At 43.6% G+C, this 11,826-nt stretch overlaps 1 protein-coding gene and 1 non-coding gene across 5 annotated transcripts in view; one reads left to right on the top strand and one right to left on the bottom strand.

Moving 5' to 3' along the window:
* Window positions 1-7,134: 7,134 nt before the first annotated feature.
* The window catches only part of WLS (Wnt ligand secretion mediator), a 116,513-nt gene continuing 111,821 nt past the window's right edge, over window positions 7,135-11,826 (bottom strand). For all 4 annotated transcript variants that reach the window (XM_070786340.1, XM_070786341.1, XM_019957286.2 and 1 more), the window contains one exon: window positions 7,135-8,077. In XM_070786340.1, coding sequence (XP_070642441.1) covers window positions 8,074-8,077 — 4 coding nt within the window. In that variant the 3' untranslated portion in view covers window positions 7,135-8,073. The remainder of the gene's footprint in view (window positions 8,078-11,826) is intronic.
* On the top strand, window positions 9,645-9,716 carry TRNAD-GUC (transfer RNA aspartic acid (anticodon GUC)). Its single transcript has one exon. It is a non-coding gene; the product is annotated as a tRNA-Asp (tRNA).

Here is an 11,826-nt window from a genome sequence, read left to right as displayed (position 1 = left end):
TGTCTCCAAGGTTTTTAAATCACTGCAGATGGTGACTGCAGCCATGAAATTAAAAGACGCTTCCTCCTTGGAAGGAAAGTTATGACCAACCTAGATAGCATATTCAAAAGCAGAGACATTACTTTGCCAACAAAGGTTCGTTTAGTCAAGGCTATGGTTTTTCCTGTGGTCATGTTTGGATGTGAGAGTTGGACTGTAAAGAAGGCTGAACGCCGAAGGATTGATGCTTTTGAACTGTGGTGTTGGAGAAGTCTCTTGAGAGTCCCTTGGACTGCAAGGAGATCCAACCAGTCCATTCTGAAGGAGATCAGCCCTGGGATTTCTTTGGAAGGAATGATGCTAAAGCTGAAACTCCAGTACTTTGGCCACCTCATGCGAAGAGTTGACTCATTGGAAAAGACTCTGATGCTGGGAGGGATTGGGGGCAGGAGGAGAAGGGGACGCCAGAGGATGAGATGGCTGGATGGCATCACTGACTAAATGGACGTGAGTCTGGGTGAACTCCGGGAGTTGGTGATGGAGAGGGAGGCCTGGCGTGCTGCGATTCATGCGGTCGCAAAGCGTCAGACACGACTGAATGACTGATCTGATCCGATCTGATCTGTTTTGACTTGGGGATCAGCTAAGCACACAGTGTAGCACCCGTATTCTTCAAGCTGACCCTGGCTCCAGTTAGCTAACAGCTCAGGGGTGACCCTACACCAACAGAGGGCAGGTGCTGCCTAGACTCTGCCTCCTTGCTCAGTAGGGCTGCCCCTCACCCTCGGGGCCTTCCCAGTCTCCCACCTTCTCTTTGTCTCCTCTGGTGGCCTTCCAAACCTGCACATGAATTCCTGACTCAGAAGCTGCTGTTAGGGTAACCTAGCCAAAACACACATACGTGATTTAAAACTCTTGCCCATTCCTAGGAACAACTGCCTTTGTGAAGCATTTCACAAACAAAGGAAGCGTCTTTACATCCCAGTTCTCCTGTATCTTGACTGGCTTCCAGCCTTTCGTGCTGCCCGTGAAGTTTCCATCGAGTCAGCATGTGAGGAACGTCCGCCAAGCACGTGCAATGAAGGACCTTGTGTGTTGGCCACTCCTGTTTATGGCTCACTTTCAGTCTCTTGGTGTCCCTGAACTGAGAAGAGTTTATCATGGGAGTGAAGACCATCCTGACCTTGACTTATCTTGATGAAAAAGGTTGCTGGGTATAGCAGCCACTTGAGGGAGCTCAGAGCCTCGAAGGAGCTCTGGAGAATAATGAGCAGGATCGAAGGGACTTCCTAATCAGTAAATGCCGGGGGTCTATTTGCACTAGCACCTGCCCCCCCGCTCAGGTTGCCATGCTGCCATGCCTTCGCATCCACCCACAGCGGACCTGGCCCTGCATTGCTGTAAGATGTCATTAACACAAGCCTCCGTTATAGTTCTTACAGTCAGGGCTAGTGAGGACTTCAGAGATCACCAAGTTCAAGGGGAATAGGGTACAGGCAGTCGTCTGGAAGGTCCCAGAGCAAAGTCATATGCAAAGCTATGACAAGAACTCACTAAAAAAGCAATAATTATCATGGAGCCTCTACAAACTCCCCCATACGAAGGTTTGACTTTTGTCCTAAGAATTTGCTCAGTGATAGCCGTCATCCTCCCTTTGGCCAGAAGAGGGCAGACACTTGCCATTGATGAAAATGGAGAGTAGGCAGCTATTTTCTTCCTCTGGAATAACATTTCCCAATAAGGTCATTCTGCTCTAATGAGAGCTGCAGCTCAAAACAAAATTCTTGACTCTTCTGCTGCAAGTAAGCTACTTAAGAGGCAGGTTCAGAGACTGACGATCTCTTCTTGGTTCCAATTTTGTCATTTCCCCTCTCTGAACCTCACTTCTTTATTATGTAAAGCAGTCACTATGTGACTGTGAAGAGGGCGCATGTGTGCTAAGTCACTTCAGTCCTGTTCGACCCTATGTACCACAGACCACCAGGCTCCTCTGTCCATGGGATTCTCCAGGCTAGAATACTGGAGTGAGTTGCCATGCCCTCCTCCAGGGGATCTTCCCGACCCAGGGATCAAACCCAGGTCTCTTATGTCTCCTGCATTGGCAGGTGGGTTCTTTACCACTAGTGCCATCTGAGAAGCCCCGTGACTATGAAGAGGAGATATTAAAGGAAACGTACGTAAATTATAAAGTTCCATATTACAAACACCAACACATGAAAAAAGGAGTTTAACAGTAATGGGATGTATATGTGTGTGTGTTTGTATTTGTGTATGACTGTGTGTAGACAGAGAGAGAGTGGGACAAAGAGGTCCAAGCTGAGGGAGGCAGTTCTCCAGCAGTTGAAATCAACACATTCTGCACCTAGAAAGAACTTAGCTACTTTTATTTATATATCAAATTGTGTGTATTTTAAAAGTTAAAGATGTACTTTACCCATTGAATCTGTGTGTGGGAAAAGTGAAATTCATATGCATAAAGTCCTATAATTTAGCTGAATACAATATTTTTGGTGATACAGGCATACCTTGGAGATACTGCAGGCTGGTTCCAGACCACTGGGATAAAGTGAATACCACAATAAAAGGAGTCACATGAGTGTTTTGGTTTCCCAATGCATATAAAAGTTATGTCTACTCATACTGTAGTCTATTCAGTGTGCAACAGCATCATGTCTAAATAACAATGCACATACCTCAGTAAAAAATATTTTATTGTGAAAATAAAAAATGCTAACCATCATCTGACAGAGGGTTTCCATAAAGCTTCAATTTGTAAAAAAAAAAAAAAATAAATGGCAGTATCTGCCAAGTGCAATAAAACGAGGTATACCTGTATTAATTTTTAAAACTGTGTTTTAGAGGTTGAATGTTCATGAGAAGCAAAGAAGTGGATAATTTTCAAATCTAGGGCCATTTTGTTAGTATGTTGAACCCTAGTAGAAGTATTATTTTTCCACTAATCTGTGCCAGCTAGAGCAACGCTGCAGTCTGATAATCATATGCTAGAACAGTGAGGAACTAGAATGCAGTTAACAGGGCACTGAGGCAAGGGTCTGGAAAACACATCTGGAGGAGGGACTGGGGAGCCAAGACATGAGACTGAAGGAGAAAAGTCCTGGCTAGGACAGGACTTGTGGGAGGAAGTACAGTCAGAACAAAAAGTCAAAGTCACAAAGAGGGTCTGGTCTCCATACACAAGCATCTTCTCAACCTCTAAAGCCAAAACCCTGGTCATTGAGACAGGAGGCTCCTAGACAGTAGGTGGTTCAAGGAGTGCCCAGAAGATCACTCTGATGTGAGGAGAAAAGAAAGGCATTCATTGCTGACATAGTCTCAGAAACCAAGTCATCCCTGTACAACTTAATCAGTCACAAAGCAAAGTGTGATGGGGTGAGAGCAAGCAGCCAAAGTCAGAAGGATTCCCATGGCATGAAAGGATGATGGGACCTTCTATGAGTGAGGCATAGACTCACGAGAGTCAGGTTGTATCCACACATAAGCCTAATTTACTGCATTAACATATCCTGATGCTGAATGGCTGCAAAAGGAGCAGGGTCTGATTGAATCAAAGGAAGGAGGCGTCCACCGCAGTCAGAGACTAGGATGAGCTGGTGCGTTTACTGGTTCACCCACCAACCCTCCCCAGCTGAATTCCCACATTGTGTTAGGCACTTTGCAGGGAGTTGTGTGTATTTCCTTTATAAGTACTGGGATGATCCCTCAGGCTTTATCGTGGTTGAGATGTTACTTCTTTCAAGTGCACTCATTCCTCTGTACTTTTATCGTTTGTCCACCAGAAAAAAAAACAAAAAACAAAAAACCCTTTGTACTTCCTCTCTTAGCCTCCATGGTTACTCAACAATAGCAAGGTAGAATGTGTCCGGAATGATGGAGACACAAGACGTGGCGAACTCCTCACTATAAAAGATTGCATAGGAATTGTCATTCATTGAGACGCCCCAGTGTGGCCAGGCAGCCTCTCAGAACTTGATCTGTTTGAAAGAGTTGACAATATAGAGTTTCTGGAACTGCTAAGATGAGGATGAGACCAATAACCTGCCTTCTAACATTTTTGTAGACTTTCTCAAAGTACCTGCAGGGATCCCAGGGGTGCGACTTCCAACAGCTCTCTGGCATCAGAATTGAGGCATCCTCTCGGTTCTGAGAAATGATTAGAATTACCTAGAGGTTGTGAAAGAAACTATTTATTTCATTATTATAGACATTTTCTTCCCCTAAGGGGAAAATGTAGGATTAACACCTGGTGAACCCAATAAGTCAATATAAAACTGACTGTTTTCTATGGGAAATATCAATTGTATTTTACCTGTTTGTTGCATAAATGGCAAGTTTTCTTATTTTTAAAAAGCAGACAGTTGGGGAATTTTAAACTTATTACAATTATCATATTCTTCAAAATTACTTAAAAATTTTAAGACAATTAGTAAAACATGCATGACCAACAATTAATTTTTGCTCTGGGTTGATAGTCCTTATTACAGGCTTTTTCTCACCTCTTGAAGCATTTCTTGAACTTTCTGCTGATTGAAAACAAATGTATTCTACCTGCATTGTTGAAACCGAGAAATTCTTCAGGACAACTCTAGGCTCATTTCATGTTCAAGGGGAAAAGAGAAAACAGAACACACAGAGGGACCGGTTGCCAACTTCTCTTCTTTTGACCTCAAGTTTCTCCTTCAGCATCCACTGGTTACTTCTCTCCTGTCTCTGGATAAAAGTGACCTTTCACTCTGTCAAAACTAACTCATCAGCTTGTGTCCTTTATCCCAAGTCTCTGACCTTCTTGGGGCGTAAGCTACTTCATCATCATCTTGACTTCATGGCTGACTCTCACCCTCAATGTCTACAAATCCAGTCCCATTTTCTCCTCAGACTCTGGTTTCTCCTGGAGCCACCATCCTACCTCTTATCTTCCCATCACGAGCACTCACTGATCTTATTCTACGTCTAATTGCTGCACTTGCCATGAGGTCCCACATATCAATGCCAAATCCAACATGCCTTATTCAATCTTTAAACGCTGTTGAGTTTCTCAGGGTATCTAACTTTCCCCCCTTGATCTGGTTCTTTCTTTGGCTTCTTTGATACTTTGCATGGCTATGAGTCACCTACCTCAGTTTCTTTCTGCCACCTCTTAAATATGGCCGTGTCTGGTTCACCATAGTTACGTGATGTTTTGATGCTCTGCCAAGCTCAACGTCATTCTCAGTGATGGCTGCAAAGCCTCCTTCCCTGACTGGTCTGCTTCTCCTCTTGCTTCTGTTAGCTTGTCATTTCTTCCAGAAGACAGCTTTGAAAACCCAGCCCAAGCAAATCCAAACTTCTCATCTGGCCCACTGTAGTACATGTTTTCTGACTGTGTGCCAACTCAAAATGGACTCTCCATTCTTCAGAAACTGACCCCAATCCACAGGGTAATCTGCTAGCGGCCACTGGACTTGGTTTCCTGATCACAGTTGATCAGCAAGGGGCAGCCGCTTGCCTGAGACTGAGCCACTCATGTACCTCCCCTACTTCGGAAGCTAGAGAGACAGACAGCTAGTAAATGGAACTGTTCTAGTGGAAAGGTCCATGAATTACTGGTATTGGTGCTCTTGGAAGGTTCTGCTAAAGTCTCTCCTTTAGGTAAGCTTGCTAGACTTAACTTCTAGTATGGATACATACCCTTAGGTGATAGACTCACTGACGCTGCCCCTCCAGGAATCCTTAAAGAGCCATACCATTCTCTCTCCTCAAAGGGCTTGACATTGGACTCTGCTGTTGCTTTTCATGTCCACATTCAGAATGCCCAAACCTTGCCACTTCTATCTCCAAAACTAATCTGATCTTCTCCATGTCCTCTACTATTGCCCTGTTTTCAGCCTTTGTGATCTTTTTCCTGGGCTTGTCCAGCCTCTCTGTTGCAGTAATTCTGATCATATCACGTCTCCACATAAAACCCTAGGCTGAGTCTGATAACTCTTCCCACAGCATTAAGGACCCTTCTCATTTTGGCTCACAGATGCATGGGGCTTACCTTCTGCTATTTCCACTCCTTCTATATGCCAGCCAGGCCTGATGACCAGCTTTATCTAAGCATTCTCCATTCTTCACTTCCTGTATGATTTTCATCCTGCTGTTCCCTTTGTCCTTCAGCCCTGGTAAAATCTTACTTCTTCTTCAAGACCTATCTCAGGCCCTTTTCTCATCTCCTTGGAGAAATTCTGCCTCCATCCTCTGGGGCACGAGATTACTTGTTGTATTTTAACTTCGTCTTCCCTTTCAGACTGTGAGACATGGGCTACATTTAAAGCCTGGCACCACAGTGATCAATCAGAAGTGGATGCTGAGTGCATTGGATCAGACACCATCAAATGTTTACCAGGACAGGAAAAGGCCTGAGAGAACAGCCAAAACCAAAATATTTCCTCCCATCACTATTTACCACAGCTTTAGCCAAAATCAGGGAAAAGAAAGGATAGAGAAGGAGTGCTGAGTAGGCAGATTAAGTGGATTGTGTCCCAAACCTCCAGGCATCGATGTCTGAAAAACAGGACACTCATGAAATTGTCTTTAGACTCCAAAAAGAACATATTTACACAGTTTTAGAGTTTAAAATGCATTTCTATACACATTAACTGATCTAATTTGCACTGCCACCCCGTGAAGCAGTTAAAACTTCATGAATGGTAGTTTATATGTGAGGGAACAGCCAGGTCAGGTGGCTTCAACAAGGTCACACTATGTAATAAATGTCAGACCTCTGCTAGGAAACACTGCCTTCTAACCTCCCACCCACTATTCTTTCTCTGCTGTATTACGTTGCCTTTCCAATGGCAGAGTTAAAGTACAATGACACAGTCTACTTGGGGAACTGGGCATAGGAGGGGAGTCATAGTCTACTTCTAAATCATTTAACTTGCCCCCCACACACATGCTTTCTGCCACACATGCCATCCAGTGGAGGTTAACCATGCAGTGCGGAAAATGTTACCCTATTTCCAGAAATATATACTGCCCCCAAAACTTTGATGGCAAAATATTTTAATTTTTCATAAAGCTATTTCCCCCCACCCCATAGACACAACTCAAAAAAAAGAATCTGCATGCATGTGTTCCGGCTGAGCAGGAGGACGAGGTGTGCATACACATACATGCATATACATACAGGTTTATTTAAATGATCAGATCTACACTTGTGGAGGCTGTTTGAAGCATCTTATCAAAAGAAAACACATTTTAAGCAAGAGGTTAAAAAAGTTTTTTAGACCCAAAGGCCATTTAATACAATAAATCCTACTTGGATAGTTTAGCAAACATTTTTTTTAAAACCCACATCCAACAGACTGGTTAGTATTGGATACACAGATTTGGTTTCAAAGCTGAAATGCCCCTGGTGTAATAGATCTTCTCATGAAATTCGGTTATTTTATATTATGCCTTAAAAAATAGGGACACATATCTATTGACAACTTAAATATTAACTCGATAGGCTACCTGGTGATATAAATAGGGAAAAAAGTGGTCATGGATTAGGAGTGAGAAGACTATGACACCAGCCCATCTTGGACTGCAAAGAATGTTAAACTCTATCCTAGAACCTAAAAACAAGAAAAAAAGGAGTCAAATATTCCACTCCATATAGACCCCATCTGGCCCAAACCATTCCCCAAGGAGTGCACCCCCAACACATGAGGTTTACTAACCACCTGCTACAGATGTTACTATGTCACTAATTAACAATGATCACAGAAAATGTGTCATACCAGAGGTTTTGTTATCATACACAACACATTAGTGGCTGCAGGAGTCTGTCTCCGGGAACTACTTGTCAGAAGGCAAGCTGACAAATGTCCACACCACTGGTCCAAGAAACCACAGCTAAGAGACAGAGCGTTCGTTGGCATGTGGAGCTCTCTGGCACGCTCCCCATTCTAGTAAAAATGGCTGGGATGTGGCGGGAAGTCCCAGTCGGGTGCTGAATCCTCCTACTCCTGGGCCTCCTTGCGGGTCAACTTGTAGATCTCAGTGGGCCCGTCCACGTGGGTGATAGTGGTGGTGAGCTGGAGTTCTTCCCCACTGTGTACACCCAGATCACCTGAAACAGGGATTTTGGTATTAGATGTGATCAAGGAGGAAGGAGAAAGCAGGGATTCGCCTCACTAACAGCTGCCCAACCAGACCTCTTTCACATTCTGAGCTTAGAGAGAAAACTTATGGCACAGATACCTAAAATTGGGGCTGACTCCCACCCTTTGTACTCGGACTTGGCAGTAATTTCTTAACATTTTTGTCTTCCAAGAAAGATTTTAATAACAGATGAGTCAGCTTAGTGCTTATATTATTCATAGTAATTATTAACATTTAATGAGAGCTTACTTTGTGCCTAGTGCTATTCTCAACACTTTATACATGATCTTTGTCAAATGCTTCATGCTGTTTCTGCATCTATTGAGATGATCATGTGGTTTTGCCCTCTGAGGCAGGCACTCTGGTCTTCCCAGCTTTATAGGTGAGGAAGCTGGGAGGGAGGCCAGGAAGAGGTGCAGACACATGATGGAGACAGGAAGGAAGGTCTGATTCCAAGACCACATACACATTTGCTGTGAATAATTTACAAAGCAGCTATGCCATGTGAAGGCAAAGAAAACCTGCCTATATTTACCAAAAGATTGGATAGGGTACTACATGTAATGCCTTTAGGAATAATTAGGGGGTTTCTCTACCAAGGAAAAAAGTACCAGAAATGTGCTCTGAATTTTCTGCTGCCTCCAGGATTCTACACAACACCAGTGTTTTGGAGTCATCTCCAGTGAACACAGGTACTCCTCTGCTAAAATGGCATAATGTGGCCTCTTTTCAACTATCAGGAGAAAAATAAGTTTCTGTGTTAAACCCTTAAAGTCTGCTACCTGCCATGAGACATTTAAGTGAATATATAACTGCACGCATGCTTAATTGCTTCAGTCATGTCCGACTCTTTGCAACACCATGGACTGTACTCCGCCAGGCTCCTCTGTCCATGGGATTTCCCAGGCAAGAATACTGGAGTGGGTTGTCATTTCCTTTTCTGTGAATATATAACTGGCAAAGGGAAAACGAAAAAACCCACACCCAATGCTTCTCAGTTAGACTGTGTATGGGGTGCATGTATATAGTCATATTTGCAGAGAGGGGGACTGGAGAACAAGAGGTTATGGTTATACCTGGGATTTTTATACTTACACATGTACACATATGATTTCATAGTTTTGAGGATTAAAATTTTTCCTAGTTCAAAGCATGGAATTAAATACACAAGCTCTGTTTTCCATTGGGATTCCATACCTTTACTTAGAAGAAAGCTCTAGTCTGACCCTCAGGACTAACATCTTGTCAGTAGTTTAGGACCTGCTGCGCATCCATGAATCTGAAGGCCTTAGGAACCCAGGGACCACCCACTCACTGGCCCTGCAGGCTGCCTGGCTGGTGCCCTTCATGAGTGCCACACGGTGTTAGGTTTTCACTGTAGACCCTCGGAGGCTGCGGAACTACATCAGTCTTATGAAGTGCTGGCATGGCAGCTCTCTACCCAGGAGAATCCTTCGTCCTAGAAGGAGGGTCATTAGTGTTGCAGAGACAGCTAATGGCAATTTGGGGCTGTACTAGCAAGTAGCCCACCACCTTCCTCTTTAGTATAGTGGTGAGTATCCCCACCTGTCACGTGGGAGACCAGGGTTCGATTCCCTGATGGGGAGGCAACATGCCCTTTTGGGCTTCCCTGATAGCTCAGCTGGTAAAGAATCTGCCTGTAATGCGAGATACTCTGGTTTGATTCCTGGGTCAGGAAGTTCTCCTGCAGAAGGGATAGGCTACCCACTTCAGTATTTTTGGGCTTCCCTGGTGGCTCAGATGGTAAAGAATCTGCCTGCAATGAGGAAGACCTGGGTTCGATCCTTGGGTTGGGACAATTCCCTGGAGGACGACATGGCAACTCACTCCAGTATTCTTGCTTGGAGAATCCCTATGGACAGAGGAGCCTGGTGGGCTACAGTCCACAGGGTTGCAGAGTCGGACACGACTGACTTAGCACAGTACAGCAAGTATCCCATCAAAGGACAGGGGGTGGAGCAGGTACCAGAGGGGTGTCGATTCAGCCTCCAACACTCCTGACCCTTGGCACAGCACTAATAAGTGGAAAGTCTGCCTAAAGGTTTTACACAGAGCTTCGTGGGGCCAGGCAGAGCCTTTCCCAGGTCACTAACTTGTTTTCTCACTGCTGCAACTTCTGGCTCACTCCTCATTCAAGAATAGGTATAAATCTCAAATTTCTTGCTCAAAGCTAGTTCTGAATTTGCATATCTGGCTGAACCACCAAAACTTCAAAGCAGATTCCATGATCTGCATGTCTGAAAGTCATCAAAATTTCAAAGAGAGTCCTGACCACCCGAGTAGACCCATTAACAGCTCCAAGTGTTTACCTAAGAAATCCCTTTCATTGAAGACTTCTTGGAAATAGACATAGAGTGTAATTCTACTTCAATTTTGAACCGAAGGTGCCAAGTATTTAAGCTTAAAATGTGATTCCAATTAGCAGGTCCTAGAAAATGTGTCTAACCCTACAGATTACATCACACGAAGTAACAAAATTACTTGTTTTTTTTTTTTTTTTTTAACAAATATTGTCCTATGTTGACTCTATTCTAAACACTTTATAAATATTAATGCATTTAATCCTCATTACCAACCCTTTGATAGAGGTACTATTTCATCATCCTCATTCTTTTGAAGAAGAAACTGAGGCAGAGAGAGGTCAAGTAACTTTCCCGAGGCCCAAGTTGATAACAGGATGTGGTGTTGAAACTGGAGCAATGAGGCTCCAGAATCCAGGCTCCTCAACCTTAAGCTATGCTGACTCTGAAATATTCAAGTTTCCAACTGCCATTGAGACTGCGGGTGAAGTATGAGTCCCCGTGCGATGCATTACCATCATAAATACGTACATACAACAACTTGGATGAATTGTTCAGCATATTAATTTTGCTTTTGCATCTGATGAAAGAGAATTTATAGCACACAACATCAGTGCGTTGATAGTAAAGAGAGCTATTATTTATGAGTATTTACCGTATACACGATTAGGGGCTTAGCATGCCCAGTATTTCCTACTAAGATGTGAAGACACCGAGGCTCAAAGAGGCAATGAATTTCTATAATGTGACCAGGATTGCTCCCGGCAGAGCTGGAATGAGAGCCCAGATCAATGGGATTCTGGCTAGCAAAATCTATGATCATGCACGGTTTTACTGTACCATGAAGGCCAACATTTTCCCCTTAGGGAACGGATGGGAATATGGCAGTGACATAGCAGGAGTGGGGATCCCATCAAACTCCCTCTTCTGCCAAGGTCTCACTCCATCTGTTACCCTCCCTCTCTCTACGCTTCTGCTGCTCAGCACACAAACATGCTTGAAGTCTTTTCCCTTCCAAGACAAAAAAATGTGATATGTTGTTTATTAGGAAGGAAGGGCAGAATAAATGGAAAAGAATAAATTATGAAAGGAAAAAAAAAAAGAATTCTTTAGTTTGCAGTAAGTCTCTTTCCCTAGTTATGATGTCAATTCATCTCAGCTAATCAAGAATAAGATGAAGGCTTATTTTGAACCATTGTGAAATGAGACCAATCTCTGGCATTGAATGTAATCTCAAAGGACTATCAGTGGATCCATATCACATCCACGGATATGCAGCTGCTGCTGGATTTTAACTGCCTGGAATGCATACTGGGGATGTAGAAAGCTATACAAAATGCACTCTAATGATATAATAATGAGCACAGCTTCCTAAGATTGGCAGCATTCTAATGAC

Source organism: Bos indicus, chromosome 3 (genome assembly GCF_029378745.1).
Source record: "Bos indicus isolate NIAB-ARS_2022 breed Sahiwal x Tharparkar chromosome 3, NIAB-ARS_B.indTharparkar_mat_pri_1.0, whole genome shotgun sequence".
NCBI lineage: Eukaryota > Metazoa > Chordata > Mammalia > Artiodactyla > Bovidae > Bos > Bos indicus.
The sequence above is the reverse complement of the archived record's forward strand: the minus strand, read 5'-3'. Positions and strand labels throughout refer to the sequence as shown.